Below are 27,820 nucleotides of genomic sequence, written 5' to 3' on the forward strand. Positions count from 1 at the left end.
ACATATACACACACATAGACACGCACTCGGAACGACTCGGTGCCCGGTGGACACGCTTGCAGCGAACGCGAAGTGCTACACGGGCGGAGCCACCACCTTGTTTGTCTACGTCGGTCCGCACGCATCCTGCTCAAGTCTTTTTTTTGCAAGCACTCTCTATTGTGACGTATGCAGAGCTGAACCCCCCCCCCACCCACCCCCCGTATCCCTTCACCCCCCACTAGCCCCCACCCCTCCACCTACATTCCCGACGTGAAGGGTGCAGGCTGGACGCATGCGTTCTCGGGCAGCTTCTCGCAAGCTTTGGCTGATGGGCACCGCACACGACTCGTCCATCCCCCCAAACATCCTCATCAATCAACCCACCTCCACCTTCACCACCACCACCACCACGACAACCACCGGGGCGCGCGCCCCCTTGCAATCAACTCACCTGCCGGGGAAGGAAGTCGCTCGGGGCCAGGACAAAGCCCTGCACGAGCAGGAAGACGGCGGAGGTGGACATCCCGGCCAGGATGGACCACAGCAGCGGCAGCGGGAGCATGGTATAGGTGGCGAACACCGTGAAGAGCGCGTAAGAGACCCCGTCGCGGTAGAGGCCGCAGCCCAGCCCCCCGGCCACCTGCACGCTGAGCGATAGCCAGGTGATCATGCCAGCGCACTGCAGGTAGGCGTGCGACGCCGCGTTCTTGCCCACGAGCACGAGGATGCACAGGATGACCCCGACGGCGATGAACGCGCCGGCGAGCGCGGCGCGCACGGGCTTGAGCATCGAGGGCGCCACGCTCGTGTACACCACGAGCACCGTGAGCTTGAAGAGGATGTCCACCACGTTCATGACGATCAGCGACTTCCGCCGCTGGCGCAAGAAGTAGCGCTGGTAGAGGCGCTCCAAGTCGCGCGACCTGAAGGCGTCTCTGAGCGTGGGCAGGATGAGGCCCCGGTACGTGATCCCTCTGCCCAGGAGGTACTCTGATGCCGTGCGCTCGTACGAATCGCCTCCTCCTCCTCCTCCCGCGCTGTAGTCGCTGTCCGTCGAGCTGTGGCTGGCTTTACCCGGGTGCACCTTCCCCGAGCTCGCGTGGCTGCCGCTGCGAGAGCCCTTGCTCAGGATCTGCTTGTTGATGTCCTGGATGTCCTGGTCGGTCACCGTGACCTTGCACTGCGCGCTGCGCTGCTCGGTGATGTGTCGCACGGCAGACTGCCACATGAGGCGCCTCGGGCCTGCCACGAGGTGCCCCGAGGAGCCGTGCGGCGCGAGAGAGCTCAGCTCCTCGTCGCTGGCCGTGCACGGTTTGCCGTCCACCGTAGAGCCCTCCGCGTTGTTCTCCATGGTTCATGTGCGTCTGGCGGACGGGCAAAGAGTGGGGGGGGGGGGGGGTGGGGGAGGTTGCTGGTCGTCTCTTCTCGTCCTGTCCGTCTGCCAGCAGCGGCGGCGGTGATGGCGCTGCTGCTGCTGCTGCTGTTGAGCGACTGTGGCGAGGAGGGAAGGAGGAGGAGGCAAAGGGCGACCCGGGTCAGCGTTGTCAGTCAGACAGACGGCGCGCGTGCGGATGGATATACAAAGTCAGATAACAGCGGTCGGGGTTACAGCGCGGCGCGCTGTCAATCCGACGACGTGAGTTCGATTTCCGTTCGAGGCGAACGTCGGTGGTGAGTGATGTCTGCACCGATCCTGGGGTTCTTCTCACGACTCGCCGTTCACCGCCACGCACTGACCCCGCGTGGAGAAGTAAGGTCGAATCACCTCCAGGACTCGCACGACGTGGGGAGGTACGGAATCGGAAGCGGATTCACAAAGGGCGGTATTGTCATCGTATTATTAAAGGGATCAGACGCATCAGATATCTGCGTCAGGGGCACGATTGCACGTGCGAATCCGATTTAAAAAGTCATAAACACACGGCCGGATATGCGAGTCCGATAGGACAGACTCGCATGCACGATTCAGACACAGGTGTCAGACGCACATATCAGGTGACATAGCTGTCGGGTGACACATGCGTCAGACACACGTGAATCAATCACACGCGCGCACACACACACATACGCACACGTGTGTCTGACACACGAGTCGGACACACGTGCCAGACACGCGAGACCACAGCCAGACCCACGGTTCCGAAACAATGCCACGACATACACGTGGCTCATTTCGAGATCAATTGGAGCTCGCCCCTTGAGCCTGGTATATGATGATGATGATACTAATAATTATACAAATAATGTTTTTTTTTAATTTAGTGATGAAAACCTCGCTGAGTGTCAAGACTGTTGTCCCAGGAGGAACCTGCAATATGACTTTTGTCCAGTCCCGCCCATCGCCGGGTGGTTTGGCGTCGTGTGGGAGGACGATCGGAGCGCCCCGAGAAACCCCCCCCCCCCTACCGCGCGTTACGGAGGAGGGGGTCGGCGACTGACACTCGAGCTCCGCACACGACAGATTCAAGAATCCAGTCGCTGGACTTCCATCTGCCGGCCACCCCGTAGCCCCAAGCCGACAACGCCTGGTAGACGCGGGTCGTGTCCCATCCGAGAAACCAACCAGGCTTTAAAACCCCCCGCTCAGCTGCCGCGATGAGTCGAGACCGGGCACACTCATCGGCAGCGTCGAATTTGATGCCGAGGCAGCGGGGTGTTCCGCATTGTAAATTGGTGAACCAAAGTTGCGCCTCGCCAAACAACGGTTCACGGGTTTTTTCCTTCTCTCTCTCTCTCTAACATCTCGACGGCATTGTCACCATCGTCAGCTTCCCTCCCTCTCTCCCTTCTCTCCCTCTCTCTCTCTAACATCTCGACGGCATTGTCACCATCGTCAGCTTCCCTCTCTCCCTCTCTCTCTCTAACATCTCGACGGCATTGTCACCATCGTCAGCTTTCCTCCCTCTTTCCCTTCTCTCCCTCTCTCTCTCTCTAACATCTCGACGGCATTGTCACCATCGTCAGCTTCCCTCCCTCTCTCCCTCTCTCTCTCTAACATCTCGACGGCATTGTCACCATCGTCAGCTTTCCTCCCTCTTTCCCTTCTCTCCCTCTCTCTCTCTAACATCTCGACGGCATTGTCACCATCGTCAGCTTCCCTCCCTCTCTCCCTTCTCTCCCTCTCTCTCTCACACATTTCGACGGCATCGTCACCATCGTCAGCTTCCCTCCCTCTCTCCCTTCTCTCTCTCACACATTTCTACGGCATTGTCACCATCGTCAGCTTCCCTCCCTCTCTCCCTTCTCTCCCTCTCTCTCTCACACATTTCGACGGCATTGTCACCATCGTCAGCTTCCCTCCCTCTCTCCCTTCTATCCTTGTCTCACCTCAGGACAAAACGCGCTGACGTCCGCAATAGCAACAGCGGGGAAGGGGGGGGGGCAAACGGTCAAACGACAGCCGATTTGGCTCAATGAGTCCTGGACGAAGCGTCAGGTTTCTGAATCAGAGATGGGCCAATCCAATTTAGCGCCTTGCCGCCGCGGAATGGAGCCGCAATACGAGCAACGTCAAATGCATTATCTGACCTTGCCCGAGCCAGTGCGGGCGTTGCGATGAGTGGTCGGCAGTCGCAGTCACACAAATCGGAGACGTAAAATGCGCAGCCCTACCCCCCCCCCCCATTTTTGTCAATCCACGCTGGATCAGGGCCGTCGTTTACCAGATCTCTGGATCGGGTTGGTTCATTTGACCATAACAATCTTGACTTAAAGCTTTCTTGAGTGCAGGAATTCATATTCATTTGGGTCTTTCGGTAAAGTCACGTAGATAGGTTAAAAGAAAATAACAACAAACTGCGTTTCGATCACAACACAAGCGATCGTCATCATTGTGTTGTGATCGAAACGTCGTAGTTTTTTGTTATATTTTTGTAACCTATCTACGTGATTTTACCGAAAGACCCAAATAATTTGACCGTAACAATTGAGCCCGCTGGTCAGTGCGCTTTGGTGCAGGCGGGCAGCGGAGACGTGGGAACTCGCAATCACAGCACAACTGTTGACTTTGCTGTACTGCCCTCTGCTGCCCGTAACGTAGCTCCCACCACTCCACCAACCCGCCACTCCACCAACTAATCCACCACCCACCACCCCACCACCCACCACCTCATCACCCCACCACCCTCCCACCTCACCACTGCACCACTCTACCACTCCACCACCCCACCAACCCACCACCTCACCACTACACCACTCCACCACCCCACCATCTCACCACTCTACCACTCCACCACCCCACCAACCCACTACCCCACCACCTCACCACTCCACCACTCCATCACCCCACTACCTCACCACTTCACCACTCCACCACCCCACCAACCCACCACCCCACCACTCCACCATCCCACTACCTCACCACTCCACCACTCCACTACCCCACCACTCCACCACTCCACCACTCAACCACCCCACCACTCCACCATCGCAGCCTACGGCATGCCACATGCTATGGTAAATGGACCAAAGGCGAAGAGGAGTGGGCCAAGACCCAAGGAGAAAGAGGTCCGCGCTGCTTGACATTTACACCGCGCGAGACACAGAGAGGATAACACTTGGCCCAGAGAACAAAATCGCGAATCGAGAGGACAACATCCGAGACCGTTGCGGGAACTAAAGTCGGCTCGGGCAGGACGCGACGAGACTGGTATCGGAATGGCACGCAACGGAGGGAACGCTCCTGAGTGCGAGCGATGGGAAGGTCAGCTCGTGTGCGGGAAGGCGCGAGGATGGATTGGTGGCATCGCGGGTGCCGTGAAGGGTGGCGACGGCGTTGGGGAGGTCTTCATCCAGCAGTGGACAGACCGTGGCTCGGGATGACTGACTGATGACGAGTATTATATATAATAAAAGGCACGGAGGAGGTGGGCGTGCGAATAGCGCAGAAGCCACCAGGACTTGCCGCAGAAGGAGGTGAGCCATTAACGAGGTTGAAACCATTAACGAGGTTAAAGACAAAGGCGTATCGAAAGGCAGCCTGCATTGCGTGGTGACACCGCTCTGGCGGCTGACGCACAAGCACACACAACAAGAATAACTCTACGCATTCGGCGACAGCGCTCCTCTCAAGTGAGATATACAATAGGCGACGTTTCGGGCACTGGGCCTTCCTTCTCCGCAGAAAACGTATCGAGCTGTGAGCAATTTATTAAATTGCGAAGCTGCGTTACATAAGGTGCTCCCCACCCCACCCCACACCCTCTACTCGCGAGTTATCAAATCTGGAGCGCCTCTCTCATCATCATCCTCATCCTGATCCTCACCCTGATCACCACCATCACCAGTGGAGCTCGGATAGCAGCAGCAGCAGCAGCAACGCCGGGCTCGAGTAAGCGCCGCGTGTCCCGCGCTAGAACCGGACTCTCAGGAGGCGCATCCGTCAGGTTTCAGCAGCCGAGTGCTTTAAGCAATTCCGCATCAATTACAGCGCGTTCGATGGGATTTATCAATTATTATTATTATTATTATGGACCTACGTCCGCGGCTGTGCTGTGTGTCTGTGCGTGCGTGTTGATGCGCGTTGATGTGTGTCTGAACGTCCTTTGTTGTTGAATGTGGCAGTGGAAGTGTAACGGTTAGCGCTACGCCGCGCTCCGAACCTCTACGATCCGAGTTCGATTCCCGCTCACGGCCTACACCGGTGACGATGATCTGAACCGGTTCCTGGCCTCCCCTAGGTTGACTTAGCCTCAAATGAGTACCCGGTGCGGTTTGTAAACATCGCCACTGGGGAGACAAAGGCGGTCGGGCGTGGTGCTGGCCACCCACCCCCTCGTGTGCCATGCCGGCCTTCATAGGTATACTGCTCGCTAACAGCACTTGCCCGAACAGTCCATCAAGGCTATACGTATACGAGGGATCTTTGTCTTTGTAGCTTGATTGGTGCTGTGTCTAATGTCTACGTGCATGTGTGTGTACGTGTGGCTGTGTTTATGTGCGTGTGTGTGTACGTGTGGCTGTGTTTATGTGCGTGTGTGTGTACGTGTATCTGTGACTATGTGCCTGTGTGTGTACGTGTAGCTGTCTACGTGCATGTGTGTGTACGTGTTGCTGTGTCTATGTGCATGTGTCTGTACGTGTAGCTGTGACTATGTACATGTGTGTACGTGTAGCTGTGACTATGTGCGTGTGTGTGTACGTGTAGCTGTGTCTATGTGCATGTGTGTGTACGTGTGGCTCTGTCTATGTGCATATGTGTGTACGTGTGGCTGTGACTATGTGCGTGTGTGTGTACTTGTGGCTGTGACTATGTGCATGTGTGTGTACATGTGTCTGTGACTACGTGCGTGTGTGTACTTGTGGCTGTGACTATGTGTATGTGTGTGTACGTGTGTCTGTGACTACGTGCGTGTGTGTGTACGTGTAACTGTCTATGTGCATGTGTGTGTACGTGTAGCTGTGTCTATGTGCATGTGTGTGTACGTGTAGCTGTGTCTATGTGCGTGTGTGTGTACGTGTGGCTCTGTCTATGTGCGTGTGTGTGTACGTGTAGCTGTGTCTATGTGCGTGTGTGTGTACGTGTGTTTGTGACTATGTGTACGTTTGGCTATGTTTAGATGTTTCTGTGTATACGTGTGTATCTCTTTGTGTTTTGTATCTGTTTGTTTATTTATGCACATGCTACTCATACGATGTGTACATACGATGTGTAATACTGTGTCTGGCTGTATTTGTTTTATCTTTTAATCGCACGTGTGTGTATACGTGTGTCTGTGACTACGTGCGTGTGTGTGTGTTGGTAGGTGCTTGTTCACACCACTTGTCCCAATCGTCTGTTGAAGGCGATATCGGGGATATTTGTTTTGTATTTCATGTCGGTATCTGTGTGTCTCTCCGTGTGCTTGTGTGTGTGTGGACACGTGTCTGTGTGCTTCTGTATAAACGTCTGTGTGAATGCGTAAATTTGAGCGCATCTGTATGTGTGTGTGTGTGAAAATACACGTGTGTCTATGCACGCACGTCTGTGTGTGTGTGCCTGTATGTTAATATAACTGCGTGCGTTATTGTGTATGTGCATGTATCTGTTTACATGCATGCATACATCTGTACGTACGTACGCCTGCGTATCTGTACATCTGCGTGTCTCACGTCATCCATGGGTATGCGTGAGTGAGTGAGTATTGACATCGACACGAACGTGCCCACCCTCTGTATCTGCAAGGACGAGCGCGTGCGGTACCTTGCGCGCAGAGGGCGCTTGGTAGTGGAGCTGTAATCGTAGCACCGCCTTGTCAGTGTCACCTCTTCGACGACACGCGACCTCGTCTCCAACAATAGCCAGCAGCGCGCGCCGCCGGCTGCCTCGCAATGTAAACAACAGCGACCGCCTCCTCGTCCATCCACGTGCTGACTCCCCCTCGACCTCCTCCTCCGACTCAACCCGCTCTCGTCTCTGCCAAATATCTCTCTAACCCTCCTCCAAATTCACCGACGGCTTATTTCTCATCGCTGATGTCCTCTTCACCTGCTGCTGCTGCTGCTGCTCTCGCTGAACGTCAACACACCTGGCCGCGCGCACTTGCCGGCACGTCTCGGCTGCGCAGGCGATGCCAGCGCGATTTCGGAGCGCTCCTCTGCATTCGTGCGCGCGACCACGGGGCAGTGCCCACAGACGGCGGCGGCGGAGTGGCGGCGAAGACGGTGTGGGATAGCGGTGGCGGTGGTGGGAGCAGCAGGAGGAGGAGGATACCTCAAACAAGCAACGGTCCTCGTCCGCCGCATATCGAGCAGCGGTCACCGAAGCAGCCCGCGCGAGGCTGTTGCTGCTGTGAGACAGCGGCGGCAGCAGCAGCAGCAGGAAGAGGAGGAGGAGGCACAACCGCTCCCGCGTCGCGGGACGCGGCTGCCTGACCCCGAATTGGCATCAGTCAATTGACACGGGGCAGATGATGACCACCACCACCAGCAGCAGCGGCAGCAGCGGCAGCGGCAACAGCTCAGAGATATAAATAAATATAATTTTGTTGTTCGAGTACGGCCCGAACCTAATTACTGCGCCGTCTGGTCAAGTTTGTTGACCTCACGTGGCAGTGTCGGCAGTGTTAATGGTCATCGTCTTCAGCAGCAGCATCGACCGGAGCAGCAGGCAAGTGCGCCTCGCGTCGAAGGCCAAGTCCCCGTGTCAAGCTGGCATCTGCGGGTGCGCGTCCAATCGGTCTCGCCTTCTCAGCGCCTCTCCCCAACCTCCCGCTCCCCTTCCTCGTAGATGCTCTCGGGCAGCAGCCAGTCCGGGCCCTCTGCCTCGGCTCGCCTCTGTGGGCGTCTGCCTCTGGCTCTCTGCTCTCTCTTTCTCTCTGTATCAGTTCTGGATCTCCGCTGGGGGTCGGATTGAATCTCGCGATTCGCAAGAGATCCCCAGTACCGCTCCTCTCTCGCTCTCTCGCTCGCGCTCTCTCCCTCCACGGCTCTGTTCTATTCTCAGCGGTCGAGTAACGGCGGCTGCGCGCAACGAGGCAGTGGGAGGAGGTAGGGAGGGTGGGTGGGTGAGGGAGGAGGGAAGGATGGAGGGAGAGAGACGGAGGGGATGAAGGAGAGAGAGAGATGGAGGGAGGAGGGAATTGGAGGGCTGAGCCGTGGGGCTCTTTGCGCTTCCGTCTCGGCACCTATTTGACGTCAGCTCACCGAGCGCAGAGGGGGCGAGGAGGGAGGGAGGTGCTGGATCAGGCATGGGTGGATGAGTGATGGAGAGAGCGCGTGAGTGAGGGAGAGCGAGCGGCGAAGAAGATATGTCAGCAACAGAAAATTCACACGAAGAGTCGCTCACGCCGAGGTATACATCTCCGCGTATGCATTTTTGTTCCGTGTGTATCTGCGTGTGTGTGTATATCTGCGTGTGTGTGTGTACCTGTCTCGCTGTGTGTCTGTGTGCGTAATGGAGCGGTGGCGCAGCGGTCAACGCACTGCGCTACGATCCCGACGGAAAGAGTTCGATTCCCGCTCACGGCCAATACCGGTGACGTTTATCTCAACCGGTCCTGGGACTCCCTTAGGTCGACTCAGCCTAAAATGAGTACCCGACCGCCTTTGTCTCCCCACTGGGGAGACAAAGACGGTCGGGCGTTGTGCTGGCCACCCACCCCCTCGTGTGCCGTGCCGGCCTTCAGTAGGTGCTCGTTAAGGGCTCTAGCGAGCATGGGGCGACCTTTGTCTGCGCGTGTTCTTGTGCGCATTGCGCGCGGGATGTGGTGGAGGAGGCGACAGATTCTTTTGTTCAGTTTTACCGCGCGACGCATTCGATGGGCACGTGAACTGCACGCTCCACGCCACCCTCCTCCATCTCATCCCCACCAGCACCGCCACCACCCACCCTCAAATCTCCCCCCCCCCTCTCCCTTTCTCACCCGCCTCACCAGACCACGTGACCGGCGCTCTTTAACGATCCCGATTGCCATGCATGTGCTCACACCCGATTCACAATAGCCCTGGATAGAGGGCTAGACGGTGTGCTGGCGCGCGCGCGTGTGCGTGTGTACGTAGTAGAGCGGTAATGTAGCGGTTAACCCGGGTTCGATTCCCGCTCACGGCCAACAGCAGTGACGATTATCTGAACCGGTTCTGGGCCTCCCGTGGGTCGACTCAGCTTCAAATGAGTGCCTGGTGTGGTGTGTAAACATCGCCACTGGGGAGACAAAGGCGGTCGGGCGTTGTGCTGGCCACCCACCCCCTCGTATACCGTTCCTGCCTTCATAGGTGCTCGCTATCAAGCACTTGTCCCTACAATCTGTTACGACTATACGGGGGATCTTTGTCTTTGTGTGTATGCGCGTCATCAACACCATCATCAACACCATCAGCAACCGCTCTCTGCTGGATGAAGGCATCACCCAAGCCGTCTCCATCCACCACGGCCCAGGGCTGTTGCTGCTGCTGTTGCTGCTGTTGCTGCTGTTGCTGCTGCTGTTGCTGCTGTTGCTGCTGCTGTTGCTGCTGTTGCTGTTGCTGTTTGCTGCTATTGATGTTTGCTGTTGCGGCTATCATCCATCTCACGTGCACTGATCTCACCCATCTCATCTCGGCGGTGGTCGTCCTCACTGACGCCTCCACCCACTTGGCGAGGGCTCGCCCAGCGTGATGTCGGCGTGCCCGCCTGAACCACTCGCCCCCGACAAATCGTAACGGCCTCTATACGGGAGGATCTTTGCATTTGCCTCTCCGTATCGGTATCCGGTGTATGTGTGTGTGCATGCGCCTACATACGGGGAGCGGTAGTGTAGCTACGAACCCGGCGTCCCGAGTTCGATTCCTGCTCACGGCCAACACCAGTGACGATGATTTGAATGGGCCCTGGGCCTCCCTTAGGTCGACTCAGCCCTAAATGAGTACCTGGTGCGGTGTGTAAACATCGCCACTCGGGAGACAAAGGCGGCCGGGCGTGGTGCTGGCCATGCATCCCCCTCGTGTGCCGTGTCGGCCTTCGTCGGTGCTCTCTAACAGCACTTGCAATGTGGAAGATCTGTGTCTTTTGCGCGTGTAATGCGGGGTGGTGAGCGCACTAAAGTGTGGTGGTGAGTGCACCGCACTAGGAACCAGGCGACCCGGGTTTAATTCCCGCTGTGACAAATATCTGAACCGGTCTTGCACCTCCCCGAGGTCGACTCAGCCTTAAACGTTCAGTTGGTGCGATATGTGGTAAGCATCAGCACTGGGGAGACAAAGGCGGTCGGGCGTGGTGCTGGCCACCTACCTACTCGTCGTGTCCGATTCGCATCATCATAGGTGGTCGCTAACAACAACATTTCGTTAGAGGGCTGTTTCAAGGTGGCCATGGTCATAGCGTAGTGTGCTGACCGCCGTGCCACCACTCCACTCCTGTTCATGGACACGTCACAGCCGTCGTTGGCAATCCACTGCTGGATGAAGGGCTTCCCACACCGCGCGGGTCGTTGGGGTTATTTGGCCATACTTCACCACGCGGGTTGATGGAGTGTTTGGTGAAGACGGAGTAGCACAGAGACGTTGGAGCACAGAAGTACCGTACAACCATTGATTTCCCCTCCACCACCGCCCTCTGATGACGACGTGCAACAACCTCCAAGTCCTCTCCAGGCTCCCCTCCTGCTTAGCTTCTGGAGGCTGTCGAGACCGTGCGCGTGCCGGGCGATCTGGTGTTCAGGCAGTGGATTTGCCAAGGGCTGTAAATTGTCATTCATTATTCATGCATTGCGTATCACGTTACGTTGCAATGCACTATGGATTTTTCATTTCTACGTTAACAAGTGCGTATATTTAATATTAACATTCAGTAAAGGGAAGTGCGTTGGCCCCGCGCTGCGCGTGTGTGTGCATGGGTCCGTGTTGCATGCGATTTGGTTGTACTTGGGTTGAAGGTGGAGGGGTTACCAACCCCTCGCATTCGTCCAGAGCACCCCGTATGGCCGCTGCGGTGGCTACAAAAGCCATGAGGGGCATGGGCGATTTGAAATTGGCCCTTGCCCCAATGGCAACGCTCACCACAGCGTGTTACCGTCCGGCACCAACGAGGCGGTAAGGGGGTTGTTTTGCCCGACGTGCACATAGCCTGGCACAAGCGTCGTGGTGACGTCCCCGCCACTTAGTGGCGAATGTCGGTTTTTGTTGTTGTGTGAGTGAGCATTTATCCATCGTGTTTTGCAATGCGTGGGTCTGCGTGCGCATTAATTGGTCTGTGTGTGCCTGCACTTGTGTATCTGCATGTATGTGTGTGCATGTAGCGGTGTATTCGTATGCGTGTATCTGTGTGTATGTGTGCATGTTTCAGATTGCACCTAGCATGGCACAAGCGCCGCGGTGACGTCGCCGCCACTTGGTCAAAGGCGGTCGTTATGTATTTGTGTGTGTACATGGGTCTATGCATGTGTGTGTGTCCATGTGTCTGTGTGCGTGTGTGCGTGTGTCTGTGCGTATGGGGAGCGGTAGTGTAGCGGTTAGCGCACTGCCCTACTAACCCCGAGACGCGAGCTCGATTCGAGCTCACAGCCAACACCGGTGACGATTATCTGAACCGGTCCTGGACCTTCCCTAAGTCGATTCAACCTCAAATGAGCACCTGGTGCGGTGTGTAACCATCGCCACCAGGGAGACAAAGGCGGCCGGGCGTGGTGTTGGCCACCCAACCCCTCGTGTGCCCGTGCCGGTATTCATAGGTGCTCGCTAACTGCACTTGCCCCAACAGTCTAATGCGGCTATCCAGGGCGGGGGTTCTGTTGTCTTTGTGTGTGTGCCGGACTCGACACTCGACGCGAGCGACTCGAAGCATCGATGCGGGAGTGATTTAAAGCCGAGAGGGACGCGGCTTATAATCGGAGGAATTAAAATAAGACGCGGGCTGAAAGGGGTTCCCGGCTCCTCCACCCGGCAGCCTTTCCCCAAGAGCCCTGGGGGCTGTGTGGTGGAGGGCCGTGAGTTTGTTTAACACAACGCAGCACAGAGGACAAACGCTCGTTACGTTAGAGAATATAACGCCAGTAACAGCCATTGGGTGGAATGCTATTTATTTATATATACAGGAGAGCATAGTTGATTCTGAATAATCGTATTTTTTTATAATTATCAGGAATTACCTCTATTTTGGATGCTTGGATGTTTTATTTTTGTACGGAGTGATTTGTTTGGCTTGCTTAAGACTGTCTTATCTAATATCGTTTCAGGTTTCGGTAAGTGGATGGGTGGGTGGATTTGGAGGCTATGGTGAGAGGGTGGGTGAGTCGTGGCTGGGCTAGTGAGTGGGTGGATGTGTCGGGAGGGTGGGTGAGTGAGTGGTGGGTCGTGAGTGGTGGGTAGTGGGTTGGTCAATGGTGGGCAGACTGGTTGGTGGGTGGGTGAGTGAGTGCTTGGGTGGGTGAGTGGTAGGTAAGGCGTGGATGGGTAAATAGTGGGTGAGTGGTGCATAGGTGGATTGATGGATTTTGTGGGTGAGTTGTTGAGTGGGTGGATGATTGATTTCGTGAGTGGTGTATGGGTTGGTGGTGCGTAGGTTGGTGAGTGGGTGAGTGGTGGGTGGATGTCACGGTGGCGTGGCGATTGGGTGGGGTAGTTTAGTGAATAGCATCGCTCTGTAAATCAACTGAATGATGTGTCAGCCAGCGATGTAACTGCACAATTCGTCGGAGGGGGAGGCGGCGTGGGTATGTACTCGGTAAATAATGGATCTGTTGAACCCGGGCAGGAAATTAATTCGGAGTGAGGTTTGCTTTGCGGGTTTTTTTTTACTTTCGCATTAATTTATGCTAATTCAGTCCCTGGGGCTAATGGGTTACTTGCAGAACTGGTAAAGGCATGCGAGTTGTTTTATTTAGTAATTAAACAGTTACGCTTCGATGTTTATTATGTATTTATCTTTCACTCTCTCCGGCTCTGGGACGTCTTCATTGCTCAGGTTTCCCCACGCAACCGAGGGGTGAGCATCGCCGTTCAGTCGGCGACGGGGCAAGAAAGTTGAGTAGGAAGTGTGTGGCCGGCCGACTTGAAAGATGTAGATGCGACGGGGAAGGGGGGGTATTTGTAATGTTTTACACGCATACCATTGCTGAGCAAATAGGCCCACCCATCACTTGCCTCTCATATAATCATAGACTATACAGGAGACAAATAGCACACTTGTAGAAGTTGTAACTCGGTGAATTGAATGGGAGAGCGACAAGTGTTAAGGTCAGGTCGATGGTTGACCCAGCCCATTGATGTTCCCTTCTGAGAATCCACTGCTGGATGAAACCCGCCCCCCCCGCCCGCCCCACTTCACGAGATGTAGTATCAATGTGGTTCCGTCGCAGAGAAAGCAGTGGCAGCTGTTGTTATTCGTGTTGGAGAACGTCCCGCGGAAGCGGATATCGCAGAGCTACGTCTGAGATCCCGTCTTCAAGTCAAACTCTGTTCCACACAACAGGGGGGTCAGCACCTCACCATTGTTCACCCGCTCTGCCACAGTCAGACCGGTATTTTGAATTAGCAGAGCTGGAATTTAGACGCATTAAGGGCAGAATTTAATGCAATGGGATGGTTCATCCCGTGCAGCCGTTGGTGATCAGGCCCAGGCCACCAACTCGCTCCGCTTGGGAAATCCAGTCGATCCACCTCTTCTCTAGCCCGTGCCGCGCATGCTTACCGCCCTCTATCCGGCCAAACAGGGACACACAAAGATCCACCGTATAGCCTTAGCAGCCTGTTGTGGCAAGTGTTGTTAGCGTGCACCTATGAAGGCCGGCAGGGCACACGAGAGGAGTGAATGGTGAGCACCACGCCCGGTCGCCTTTGTCTCCCAAGTGGCTAAGTTTACACACCGCACCAGGTACTCACTTGATGCTGAGTCGACCTAGGTGAGGCCAACGATTGGTTCAGATACGCATCACTGGTGTTAGCCGTGAGCGGGAATATAATCTACTGAACAACTGTGAAACTATTGGACATCTTCGAAAAATAGGTTTTTGGCTCATCGGATTCCTCCAGTACAAATCAAGATTCTGATTCTGAACACGGGTCTCCGGGTTTGTACCGCAGTGCGCCAACCGCCACACTACCACTCGCCATACGCACAGACACACACACGGTCCCATGCGCACGCACACACACACACACGCACACACACGCGCACAGATACATGTCCGCGCCGTACCACGCACACGCACGCACGCGCGCGCGTAAGCACTGGCCACTCACTCGACGCGTGCCCGTGCACACATTATGGCGCGCTGATGATGACAAATGAAAGCGAGCGGCAGTACACAGCTGAGCGAGCAGCTACAGCCGTGGCGGCTGGAGGTGGTGGTTGTGGCGGAGGGATGGAGGTGGGTGGGTGGTTGGGTAGGATGGGAGATGACCCAGGGTGGAGGTAAGAAAACCGTGCTGATGCTGGCGGTGTGTGTGTGTGTGTGTAAGGTCGTTTGTTTATTGAACTGTCTTAATCTGTTGGCACGCTTCCGCTCGGTGGACTCAGCCTCAACACGAGTTACCTGGTGCGGTGTGTGCACGCTCTCACTTGCGCAACAAATCTACATGCACGACGACAAAGATCCCCCGTGTAGCCTGTTACAGACGATTGGGGAAAGTGCGGTTACAGAGCACACACGAGGTGGTGGGTGACCAGCACCACACCCGGCCGCCTTTGTCTCCCTAGTGGCGATATTTTTACGCATCGCACCGGGTACTCATTTGAGGCTGAGTCTACCTAGGGGGAGGCCCAGGACCGGTTCAGATAATCGTCACTGGTGTCGACCGTGAGCGGCAATCGAATAGAACCCGGGTCGCCAGGTTCCGCTCCCCACACAATATAAACACACAACATAAACACACAATATAAACCCACAATATAAACACACAACATAAACACACAATATAAACACACAATATAAACACACAATATAAACACACAATATAAACACACAATATAAACACACAACACAAACACACAATATAAACACAATATAAACACACAACATAAACACACAACATAAACACACAATATAAACACACACAATATAAACACACAATATAAACACACAATATAAACACACAACATAAACACACAATATAAACACACAATATAAACACACAACATAAACACACAATATAAACACACAATATAAACACACAATATAAACACACAATATAAACACACAATATAAACACACAACACAAACACACAATATAAACACAATATAAACACACAACATAAACACACAATATAAACACAATATAAACACACACAATATACCCACACAATATGAACACACACGCGCTCTCGTGATATACTTGAACTCATCAGTATTTCTCTCGCAAAACACTAACGCCCCCCCCTCCTCCCCCCCCCCCCCTGTTAAATATCACATCTGAAATCATTTTCAATTTCAGCCGCGACGATGTCGCTATGCCTCACGTCTATTGACCCGGTCCCCCGTCACGTATCGATAGTCGTTATCACTCAGCGAGCCCCCCCCCCCCACTCCCACCGAATCCGAGCTGTCCTTTCGGCCAATGTGTCGCGATGCCCTGCAATTCCTTATTATGATGACTACGATGATGAGAATGTGACGCCCGTAGACAAACCCAACGAAACAAATTTTCTGGAGACAAACAAAAAACAAGCAGCTGAGAATGATCTCCGGCCACCAAGTGAGACTCTTCAATCTGACCGGCCGCGTCAGATGTCACGAGCCAAACAAGGTGGTTCAGGAGCCTGCATAATATTTGGACGGGTGACGACCGCGGCACGCCAGGCGTTGTAGGCGGTGGAGGGTGAGGAGGGAGGAGCGGGTTGCGCATTTTGATGTGACGTCACATTTCTCAACCCACCCCCCCCCTCGTCACACATCGTCACAAATGTCTGACCCCCCCCCCCCCAGGTGCGTGACGTCATTTATGGACGGCCCCTTACACGCTAAGAGAATGGCATGGGAACGAGAGAGAGATGGAGGAAAGGTGAGGCGTGTGTGGTTGTGCGTGCAGTGGAGAGAGAGAGAGATGGAGAGAGAAAGCGGGCGACAATGCAGGGAGATGAGAGAAAAACAGAGCTAGAGATGGGATAGAGAGCATGGGGGGATGAGAGAGAGAGAGTGACGGGAGAGGTAGGGGAGAGGGGGGCATGAGAGGGAGATTAATGTTTACTTGTTTAACTAGGCGAGAACTCGGGAGACCAGGATAGAGGCTCTCTTGCCAGATGGACCTGAAACGAGTCTGCCAGGAGAGGGGGAAGGCAATATTTACTGCTGCTGCTGTGTGTGTGTGTGATACAAATTGAGTCAATTGCGGTGCAATTCTCGAATTCGGAAGACGAAGACTCTGACGCCGGCACACAATGGCCTGCTCTTTGCGAATGACGTCAGGGGATTTTTTTTGCGTTTGTTAAGGCCACTGCGAGGCAGGCGGCGCGTATTGGTTCCCGTTGTTACACAACCGCAGTGATAACCAGGGCGGCCGCTGGATACCGAACCGCTGGGCCAGGTCAACCACCTCGAAAGGGTATTGGGATTTCCCCCCGGGTTCTCCGGTTTCTTCCCACAGCTGAATTCCCCCCACCCCGCCGCCCACCTAAATCTAACTTGGTGTTTGCCAAACATCACAATGCTGAATAATGACCCGCAAATGACTCCCTTAGAATTACACCCGTGGGTATGTTGAACTTCTTTCGCACCGTACGGAGCCAACCGTGTTCATCGGAGGTGCGGCGGGGGGGGGGGGGGGGGGGGAAGGACAACAAACTAAACACAAAAGCAGTTCTAAAAGAAATGAGTTTGTCAATCTAGATGATGATTTAAAAGTTAATCGCTCCCAGTGGCTTCCTCATATTGGAAGGAATAGCGGTCCAGACGGCCGCGATGCAGCAAAATCGTCCACTACAGAGAAGAACATTGGCAGGGCCTTCCTGAATTGAGCCTTGAGTGAGGCTCTCCTGGCTAAACAGGGTTTTGCATAACCATAAGAACGTGTGAACCCAATACATACAATGTATACAACTTAAAAACAACAAATTATTGCACATGCCATTCAATGCGCGTATCGAGAGCGTAATGATCGATATTAGTTTAATAAATAATCGATATTTAATGTTGTCGTTCCCCGCACCTCTGGTTAGCACGGTTGGCAGCGTACAGCTCGAAAGAAGCTCAACGTATACACACACGAAGTTCAACACGCATTCATTGACGTATCAATGCGTTGCTCCACGTGCATTTCAATTGCCTGTTAGATGGCTGGAATGCGCGGTGCAACATCTGCGACCAAACGGGTTCGTCGAAAAGCGGCGTCCAATGCCTTTCGCCGCCACATCTCTGGCCTCCCCGAGTTCGATTGCACGGGCAACATCAGCGGCGGGTGATCATTGAGACTTGAATCGCTTCCACTTTTCTCCCTTCACCTATAACCCGCAATGACCCGGCACGGTGAGGTTAGGGATCAAAGGACTCTCTCATTGTGTCGGAAGGAATTCAACCGAGCAGCGAATTAACAAAGCGGGGGGGGGGGGGGCGGGGGGGGTTGCCCTGCGAATTAATTCATTGTTAATTGGTCTAATGAACGAATCCGACGATAATGATATGCAGATGCACGGAATTTCATCTTCTAATGGGGGACAAAGCTTTGGAATAATGTGGCGCTCACACAAACACACACGGGGGGGAGTGTGGGGGTGCAGAGGCGTTTCCACGCACCTGCCAGATCAATGGCGAGCGACTTGCATTCAAATCATTGCGCATATTTACGTCTATCGGAGAGAAACGCGGGCTCCACACAAACCCGAGGGCCGCACTTTGATCATGAGACGATGTCATTCCTCGCCACCTTGGAAACCTTCAGAACGGGCTCGTAATATGGCCGCGTCGAAAGATATAGGACCGCCGAGATGAACGCACGTATGCGTGCACGCGTGTTGGACTTCTTTCGCACCGTACGTATCCAACCGTGCTAATTTTGGAGGTGCTGGGGTTGAAATGCGACAGCTGTGATCGTAGTGCAGCGGCGATAACCACTGCGTCAACGCTCGCCCCCCCCCCCCCTTCCCACAAAGAGATACGAAGATAAAGATCCGCCCCTGTGTAGCAAGTGCTGTTAGCGAGCACCTATGAAGACCGGCACAGCACGCGAGTCGGTATTGTGGCCAGAGCCACGCTGTCTCACCAGCGCTGGTATTTACACGCACCGCACCCGGGTAGTATTTTTAACGCTGAGTGGAACTGGGGGGAGGCCCAGGATCGGTCGAGATATTCGTCGCGGACGCTTATGCCGCGAGCGGGAGTCGAACCCCGGGCCCACCGGATTCGCAGGCTCAGCGCCCCAAACCCCGCACCTGCGATGAGCGCGCTTGGGCCACGCACGCCGCGAAAGAAGTTCGACAACTGTGCATAACAAGTACGCGTGGCTCATAACGGTCGTGTCAGATCACCAAAGCTGGTGCCACTGAGATCGCGGTTGAGAACTCGCGATGCGACCGCGTTCACGGGTGCAGTTGCTCAGAGAGCGGCTGGTGTGGGACGGGGGGCGGGGTGGGAGTCTCAGCCTGGCCGACGATGACTGCACCAAAAATAAAAACCACGCAAATCATCGTCGCCTCAAATCCGTTTGTCACATCCACCGATGGGAGCAGCCAAAATCGTCGAGATATATTTGGCTACAGAACACGGTGTGCGTACGATGGTCGCGCAGTTTCCCGTCTTCGGTTCAGAGTTCTTCCCTCAAATCGATCGCAATTTTTTTGAGGGGGGGTAAGGGGGGGAGGGTGGTGGAAGGGAATTCCCGAGAGAAAAAAAAACATCGTTGGTGCTCCAAAATCGTGGACATTTCCTCCTAAGGGCACATTATTATTTTAACATATAAAATATACGTTTTAGGATGAATAAATGTGCTTGCAATATGTTAACCACTTATTTATGTTGAACTTTTTTCGCACCGTACGTCGCCAATTAGTAAGGAGCGAGGCGTGGAGTTCTTCTGGGTGGCGAATAGAGAGCATTGGCTCCTCATCGGCGGTGGTGGCGGTGACGGTAGGTGAACCAAGTGTCTCTCTCGCGCACACGTACTCACAGACTCCTGCTGCACGTAAAGACGACTTGCAGAGGCCGGCATTCATCGGTAAACAGGCGTCGTTGAAGCAGTAATAATAATGATAATCGCAGCGTTCCGGAAAATATCGAGTAAACAATAAAGCCCTTCGCGTTTTGACCCGTGGATTTGTTTTTATATATACGGCGTTATTATCGTACTTGTTGTTCACCCGAGAAAGCCTCACTGGGTCTCATGTGTCGTTTTCAAGAGGGTCCTACCAATCGTATAATTCGCTATATATGTTTTACTCTTTTTGCAAACGCGAACTGTGACTCGTAATAAAGGTGATTATTTTTGTGGTTAGATCGCGTAAATATAAATGTGTCGTTAACCCACCACCACCCGACACAGCCAATTAGTAAGGATTTGTCAGTTAGTAACTACTTCAACACACCGGTGTGTTGGAGAGTAATAATATCGGTCGCGATAGCCCACGTGTCACGACGCCAGCACATCCACGGCCTCCTCTCACGTGAGAGCAGGCGACGCTTGTTAATGTTACTGTTTTCGTTTGTTTCTTTCTTAGAGTTATTGGACCAGGGCCGCCGTTTGGATTCGAACCGGGAAACCCCCCTCGGCTGGAGTGTTCGGACCGCACAGGGGGAGTTTGTTTCTGCCATCGTCCACGTGCAGAGCCCATGACTCAGCCCAGCCCAAGTCCGCTCTTCCCTCCGGTCGATGTCGCCGCCTCGCGCGCTTCCAGATGCGCTTCTGCGGCCGTCTGGAACGCTCTTCCCTTCAGATGTTCGGAAGCCACTGGAGACTGTGCACTTTTAAATCATCTCGACTGACGCACTCATTTCTTTAGAGCTCTTTTTGTGGTTGGTTTATTGTTCCTCCCCCCCCCCCCGCACCACCGATTATCACGGCTGGCTACGTACAGTGCAAAATAAGTTCAACATACATGCGTAACACCAACAACAGCGGCAGCAGCAGCAGCACCACCACGCATGCTGTCTGGCTTCTTTCTCCCACAGAGAGCCCGCTGCATAGCATGTTTATTTATTTATTTTGTATTCTATTTATTTTACAAGGTAAGACCCTCTGAGCTATGAAGTTCTTCTTCAGAAGAGACCTGACTATAAATCACAGCTCGACCAAGTGGCTTATCGTGTGGACATGCAGAGCAGCCGACCAATCTAATCTGGGAGGGAAAAACCGGAGGCCCCGGAGAAAAATCCACGCGACCGCGGGGAGAGAGAGAGAGACACCGCAAACTCCAAATCCACAGCAGGCGTCAGGGGTAGGGATCGAACCCATCGCTCCTTGCACACCACGCGAGGTAGTAAACATCTCGAAATAAACAATTGAGTTATGTAAAAACAAACCCGACTGCAAATACAAATAAATTAATGAATTCGCGCTGCCCGAGTGGCACTGCGTCGTCTTGTTGTTGTTGCAACTGAGGCCCGCAGGCTTCGCGTGCTCTTTTCAGATTTGAGCAAAAGCGACGGCGAGGGATGAGAGGCCCCCAAACCCCCACCCCCCTCCACCCTCAACCGCTCCCACCTCCATCTCTCCCCCCTCCATCGCTCCCCCTCTACCCCTCCACCCCTCTACCCCACCCCCCTCCACCCCTCCCCCTCAACCGCTCCCCCCTCCATCGCTCCCCCCTCCATCTCTCCCCCCTCCACCCCTGCACCCCTCCCCCCTCCACCCTCCACCCCTCCCCTCTCCATCTCTCCCCCCTCCACCCCCTCAACCGCGCCCCCCTCAACCGCTCCCCCCTCCACCCCTCCCCCCTCCATCTCTCCCCCCCCTCCATATCTCCCCCCTCCACCCCTCCCCCTCCACCCCTCCCCCTCCACCGCTCCCCCCTCCAACGCTCCACCCCTCCCCCTCCACCCTCCATCTCTCCCCCCTCCATCTCTCCCCCCTCCACCGCTCCCCCTCCACCCCTCCCCCTCAACCCCTCCCCCCTCCATCTCTCCCCCCTCCATCGCTCCCCCTCTACCCCTCCACCCTTCTCCAGAACCCGCCCCCCCAACCTTGCCCCTCCCCCACCCCCCGCCGCCCCGACCCCCACCACCCAACCCCGCGACGTCCATCCTCCGCATACCCCCCCCCCCCCCCCCCCGAAATACCCGGGACCATGCACACCGCACAGAGCCCTATAGCAGCGTGCGCTCTGTTTCAATGGCCATTGGAAGTGAGGTCCAACGCTTTGATGCATCCATCCCCTCTCCACTCCCCCTCCACTCCGAGATTGGAGGGTGGGGGGGGGGTTTGGGGACAAGTTTACCTCTTAAAGCGACCTCAACTGCAACACACGGGCCAGCCTGGTGGCCTCTCTGCCTCCTCCTTTGTCAGGGCCCTGCCCACTTGTAACATATCCACGCCCACTCAATCACTAGCCCCGCTCACAGACCACGCCCATCCCTCGAGTAGCTCCGCCCATCGATCGGGTAGCTCCGCCCAAACCCGAGGTAGTCCCCGTCCCCCTTTGCCACCAATCCATGGAGGCCAGAAAATGTTAAACTCGGGACGATATCCAGATTTCACCGCAAAATGGTTTGGTTAACCGAGGCGCGTGTTCGCTTTAATAGACGTTCTAAACAACGTAACTGGTATTGGCCAAACATGCCAGCGCTAATATATATCACCTGCCAAAATGTACTCAATTTGGGATTACACACGGCAAGATCGCTCCTATACTGCGATAAACGTGAGCTTCATGGTCCATCAGATTGCTCCAGAAAGAAAATAAATAAATACAGATTCTGATTGTGATTCTGAAAAAAAGTTTTGGGACTCGGTGAGCCCCCCGCCCCGCCCCCCTCCCCCCCAGTGGCAGTTGTTACTCATTTGAGGCCGAGTCGACCTAGGGGAGGCCCAGAACCGGCGGTTCAGATATTCGCCAATGTTATTGATCGTCTATTGATCGTGAGCCGGAATCGAGGCACCGCTTTTCCCAGCGGCAGCTGCCCCTGTGCGGCAACAGTTTGACTCGGCCTGTAAAGTCGGAATTCGTGCGCCAATAGGGGGCGACACTTGCCGCCAGGTGGACTCACAATTGAGTGATTTACGCATCGTTTGAAGCCACGCCAGCTAAAGGCAATAAATCGTATCGGACAACATACCCAGGTACATTCCATTATTCGAACCGTTAATAATTCAGACGGGCGCGCGCGCGCACGGAACCACGTAGACACGTGTCCACAGACACGTGCACACGTGCTGCGTACATACAAAGACAAAGATAGCCCCGTGTAGCCTTCACAGACTGTTGGGGCAAGTGCTGTGAGCAAGCACCTATGAGGGCCGGAACGACACAGGGCAAGGTTGGTGGCCAGAACCACGCCCGGCCGCCTTTGTCTGCCCTGTGGCGATGTTTACTACACACCGCAACAGGTACACATTTGAGGCTGGGCCGACCTAGTGAAGGCCCAGAATCAGTTCACATGTTCACGGTTCGCCGGGTTCGTAGCGCAGTGAGCTGACCGCTGCACCACAACCCGTCCCCAGACAACCCCGCGTGACACAACAACAACAACAACCACCACTCGACACTAAGTAGCGGTGACGTCACCACGGCGCTTGTGCCAGGCTATGTGACACACACACGTGCACATACAAACGAGGGTTGCGATCAGACACACGTTGCAAATGCTCACGCATGCACACGCCTACACAGACACACACACACAACAAAGACACAGATCCCCCGTATAGCCTTAACAGACGGTTGGGGCAAGTGCTGTTAGCGAGCTGCACCTATGAAGGCCGGAGCGGCACACAAGGTGGTGGGTGACCGGCACCACGCCCGGCCGCCTTTGTCTCCCCAGTGGCTATGTTTAGTACTAAATACGATCGACACGTTTGGCTGAGCACGTTGCGAAATTAATTTAGCATACAGTACATACATACATTTGAGTCTGAGTTGACCTAGGGGAGGCCCAGGACCGGTTCAGATAAACTTCAATGGTTGGTCGTGCGCGCGCACACACACACGCGCTCGGGCGCGCGCATTCACGTGCCTCTCCCTTCATCAAACATTTAGCCTTCGCGCTATTGCGCAACAAAGAGGACGAGGCAAAGACAAAGATTCCCCGTGTAGCCTTAAATATACTGTCGGGGCAAGTGCCGTTAGCGAAAGCCGGAACGGCACACGAGGGGGGTGGGTGGCCAGCTCCACGCCCGAGCGCCTTTGTCTCATTTGAGGCTGAGTCGACATAGGGGAGGCCCTGGGACCGGTTCAGATATTCGTCACCGGTGTTGGCCGTGAGCGGGATTCGAACTCGGTGCGCCGGGTTTCGTAGCGTAGCGCAGCGCTACTCGCTGCGCTGCCGTTCGCCACACGTGAACGCGCGCGTGGTGTGCGAGGCGTGCGTGCGCGCGTGCGTGTGTGTGTTTCGTGTGTGTGTTTCGTGTATGTGTGTGTTTCGTGTGTATGTTTCGTGTGTCCGTGTGTTTCGTGTGTGTGTGTTTCGTGTGTATGTTTCGTGTGTCCGTGTGTTTCGTGTGTGTGTGTTTCGTGTGTGTATGTTTCGTGTGTGTGTGTTTCGTGTGTGTATGTTTCGTGTGTCCGTGTGTTTCGTGTGTATGTTTCGTGTGTCCGTGTGTTTCGTGTGTGTGTGTTTCGTGTGTGTATGTTTCGTGTGTCCGTGTGTTTCGTGTGTGTGTGTTTCGTGTGTGTGTTTCGTGTATGTGTGTGTTTCGTGTGTATGTTTCGTGTGTCCGTGTGTTTCGTGTGTGTGTGTGTTTCGTGTGTATGTTTCGTGTGTCCGTGTGTTTCGTGTGTGTGTGTTTCGTGTGTGTATGTTTCGTGTGTCCGTGTGTTTCGTGTGTGTGTGTTTCGTGTGTGTGTTTCGTGTATGTGTGTGTTTCGTGTGTGTGTTTCGTGTGTGTAGGCGTCTGCTCGAGAGAGAGAGAAACATTACCCCGTGGACAAATCATTCATTGACGACACAGATTAAGGGGACACTTGTTTGATTGAAGACAAGAATGAGTCGTGGAAGTTTTTTTTTAAAAAGACAAACCGGCATCATCACCCACCCAATCACATCCCTCTGAGCCTCCCACGAGCCCAAAAATAAACGTGCCGGAATGAATAGACGACACGCACTTAAATGACGTCACGCGATTTTGGACGAGTCAAACCCCCCTCAAATATTACGTCACAAAGCTCTGCCCCCCCCCAAACCATATTTCAATTTTGAAAATAAAACATGCTTCAAATCGCTTTAAACTATTGCCATTGTAGTGCGTATTTTAATGTGGCGCTGCACTCTGATATTGTAGGAGAAAACATTTATTAAAAAGTCAAATTAATTAAGTAGAACGTGTTGTTTATATTTATTTAAAGTTGCGCATTTTTGATGTGACGTCACATTTCTCAAACCCCCTCCCCCCTCGTCACACATCGTCACAAATGTCTGACCCCCCCCAGGTGCGTGACGTCATTTATGGACGGCCCCTTACACGCTAAGAGAACGGCATGGAAACGAGAGAGAGATGGAGGGAAGGTGAGTTGTGTGGTTGTGCGTGCAGTGGAGAGAGAGATGGAGAGAGAAAGCGGGCGACAATGCAGGGAGATGAGAGAAAAACAGAGCTAGAGATGGGATAGAGAGCATGGGGGGATGAGAGAGAGAGAGAGAGTGACGGGAGAGGTAGGGGAGAGGGGGGCATGAGAGGGAGAGAGAGAGAGATAGGAGAGGTGTGGGAGAGGTAGGAGATTAGCAAAGTAATAGAGAATGCATAGGTGGGTGAAAGAGAGAACGAGAGAGAATACGGGGAGATAACAGAGAGAAAAAGGGGGAAAAGTATGTATATAGAAAACAAGGGGAACATAGACATAGAGTAGGGAGAGAGGGGGTAGAGAGAGAGAGGGTAGAGAGAGAGGGAAGGGGTAAGAAGGAGCAGAGCTTGAAATCTTTAGTGAAATATTTCATTTAAACGGGGGGGGGGGGGGGGAGGGCACATAAAGCAAAGCATTGAAAAAAACACAAAAAAACGAAATGATGAACGAAGCAAAGTGCCGACTACACCGAGCATCTTCTTGTTTCATCCGATCGTAAAAAAAAGAGAGAGAGAGGGGGCAAAGGAATGAGAGGGGTTAGAGAGAGAGAGAGAGGGAGACTCGACCATTCAATTAAAATTAAATTAAGAGCAATAACAAAGACATTCCAGAGAGGGCATTGGGGCGGTACGGCACTTGTCAATCCACTGCTGGATGAGGGCCTCCCCCACCCCCACGCCATACGGATCGTCGGCGTTATGTGACCATACTTCACCACGCTGGTCACTACGGGTTTGATGGGCGGGGAGCACAGACCAATTGATGTTTCTGCACACCACGTTGAGCGTAGAGGGCACCAGTTTGGGGCATTTTTTGTATCCAGGCCTAGACCTGCTTGGCTTTCGAGATCGGGCGAGATCGGACGCGTTCCGGGTGGTGTGATCAAATGCGGTTTTAATTAACATGTTGCGGTTATCGACGCTTAGATGAATCGATTACTATCGATTGTTAAGGCCTCGCAATACAAACATGAACGCATCTAATTGCGTGTAAGGGTGTCTTACGATTTGCGCAAAATTATGAATCAGTTACGCACGCGGCTAACATCAGTGGCGAGTGATATCTGAACCGGGTCTGGGTGCAATCCTCCCACCCACTCACCATTTCACCTCCTTCACTAATCCGCATGGTCCACTGTAGTGATCTGTGGTCTTGTCAAACAACGCGCTACGACCGACACGGCATTTGGAGGCCTTCATAGAGCAATGGATTGACAAAGGGCAATACTTACCATTATTACTCTTTGGTTCTTTCGGTAAAGTCACGTCGGTAGAAAGAGTATGGATTCCTGCAGTCACGAAAGCTTCAAATGAAGATTGATTACCATAGTTGTTGTTGTTCTTCCCCCGCACCTTTCGATTAGCACGGGTTGGCTACGTGCGGTGCGAAAGAAGTTCCGCATACATCAATTATACTAGGGGCACACGGCATTCCGATGATGTCATTGCAGAAGGTGAGCAGAGTCGCGTGTAAAGAACAGGGGGCAAACGAGCTGCGTTTGATCTCCGTGTCTCGATCGATGTCCCCCCAAAAAATACAAAGATCCCCCGTGTAGCCTTTACAGACTGTTGGGGCAGGTGCTGTTAGCGAGTAACAACCTATGAAGGCCGGAACGGCACACGAGTGGGTGGATGGCCAGCACCACGCCCCGCCACACCAGGTACTCATTTGAGGCTGAGCCGACCTAGGGGGGAGGCCCAGGACCGGTTCAGATAATCGTCACTGGTGTTGGCCGTGAGCGGGAATCGATCTCGGGTCTTCGGTTTCGTAACGCAGCGTAGCGCTAATCGCTACACCACCGCTCCCTGTCCACTTTGAGAGATACGTTTTGAAATGAATGACAGGCATTGACGTGGAGATTTAGCCACTTCTCTGTCCTATCTATGGAAGTCTATCGGTCTGCGTGTAAATATATTCGCCAAATCGTTTTGGTGCTCTGAGTAATTCTAATGATCTCTATGTAATAGCACGATTACATTATGTTAGTGTCTGGTTCCATAAGTCTATTGGTCTCTTATGTGTTCAAGCATATATGATAAGTGTATGCGTTCTATGTAAACATGTCCTTATGTAGGTCTCTGCATGTCCACGTAGTTAGTTGAGCCTCCATGCAAGTACATGGCAGTCTATTTAAGTCGTTCTCATGTAAGTCGCTGGATGTTCATGCACGCCTATGGATCTCTGCAGAACTGTGGGTCTAAATGTAAAGTCACCGACTAGGGTTTCTGTTTTGTTCTCGCAAAGCAAAACGTCTTGTCTCAATGGGCTAAGCGTAAACGCATGGCGTTAATCCACTGCTGGATGGATTACACTGGTCTACAATTATTTAGACGTCGTCTGCTTCAGAGATGAAACGTGCTGTTCATTATGGATTTTTACGTGCTGAATTCAAATATGACAATTAAAACAACTGATTGGCTACTGTGCCCAAGATATTAGAGTTTTACTCATAAATTGTAATCCTAGGTCTTTTCATGTGTTTATGGTTGCTTTACATGATAACATGTCACCTGTCCTGTTCATGTAACACTTTAAAATGAGCAAAAGGGCATGTAAATACAATTTATTATGAAACAAAAGGCAAACCAAATATTATATATAAGTACGTAGTTTAGTCCTTATTCAGCGTCCACTCGACGCTTCTTGGCTTGCCTCTTGTGTTCATTAAATGGAGCGTCTCTTGTCACTGTCGAACAATAATCTGCAAGCATTGATGGGCTCCATGTGCCCTGATAGCGTTTATCCATTGTTGCAATGTCCTGGTGAAATCACTCATAATGCTCGGCGCTCACTGCTAGAGCCAATCAACAACTG

General features: G+C 53.6%; 1 protein-coding gene and 1 long non-coding RNA gene across 2 annotated transcripts in view; one reads left to right on the plus strand and one right to left on the minus strand.

Annotated features, from left to right (window-relative positions):
* The window catches only part of ADCY8 (adenylate cyclase 8), a 104,557-nt gene extending 96,131 nt beyond the window's left edge, over positions 1–8,426 (minus strand). Inside the window, exons 1-2 of the mRNA XM_032954720.2 lie at positions 7,163–8,426; positions 434–1,473 (exon numbers count right to left, since the gene is read on the minus strand). Of these exons, the coding sequence (XP_032810611.2) occupies positions 434–1,333 (900 nt within the window). The 5' untranslated portion in view covers positions 1,334–1,473; positions 7,163–8,426. The remainder of the gene's footprint in view (positions 1–433; positions 1,474–7,162) is intronic.
* Positions 8,427–8,597: 171 nt separating this feature from the next.
* LOC116942606 (uncharacterized) lies at positions 8,598–20,849 on the plus strand. Its single transcript, XR_004402811.2, has 4 exons — positions 8,598–8,752; positions 16,296–16,371; positions 19,351–19,427; positions 20,015–20,849. It is a non-coding gene; the product is annotated as an uncharacterized LOC116942606 (long non-coding RNA).
* Positions 20,850–27,820: the final 6,971 nt, after the last annotated feature.

This window comes from Petromyzon marinus, chromosome 15 (assembly GCF_048934315.1).
Source record: "Petromyzon marinus isolate PM22_M1 ecotype Great Lakes invasive population chromosome 15, UKy_Petmar_22M1.pri1.0, whole genome shotgun sequence".
Taxonomy (NCBI): Eukaryota; Metazoa; Chordata; class Hyperoartia; order Petromyzontiformes; family Petromyzontidae; genus Petromyzon; species Petromyzon marinus.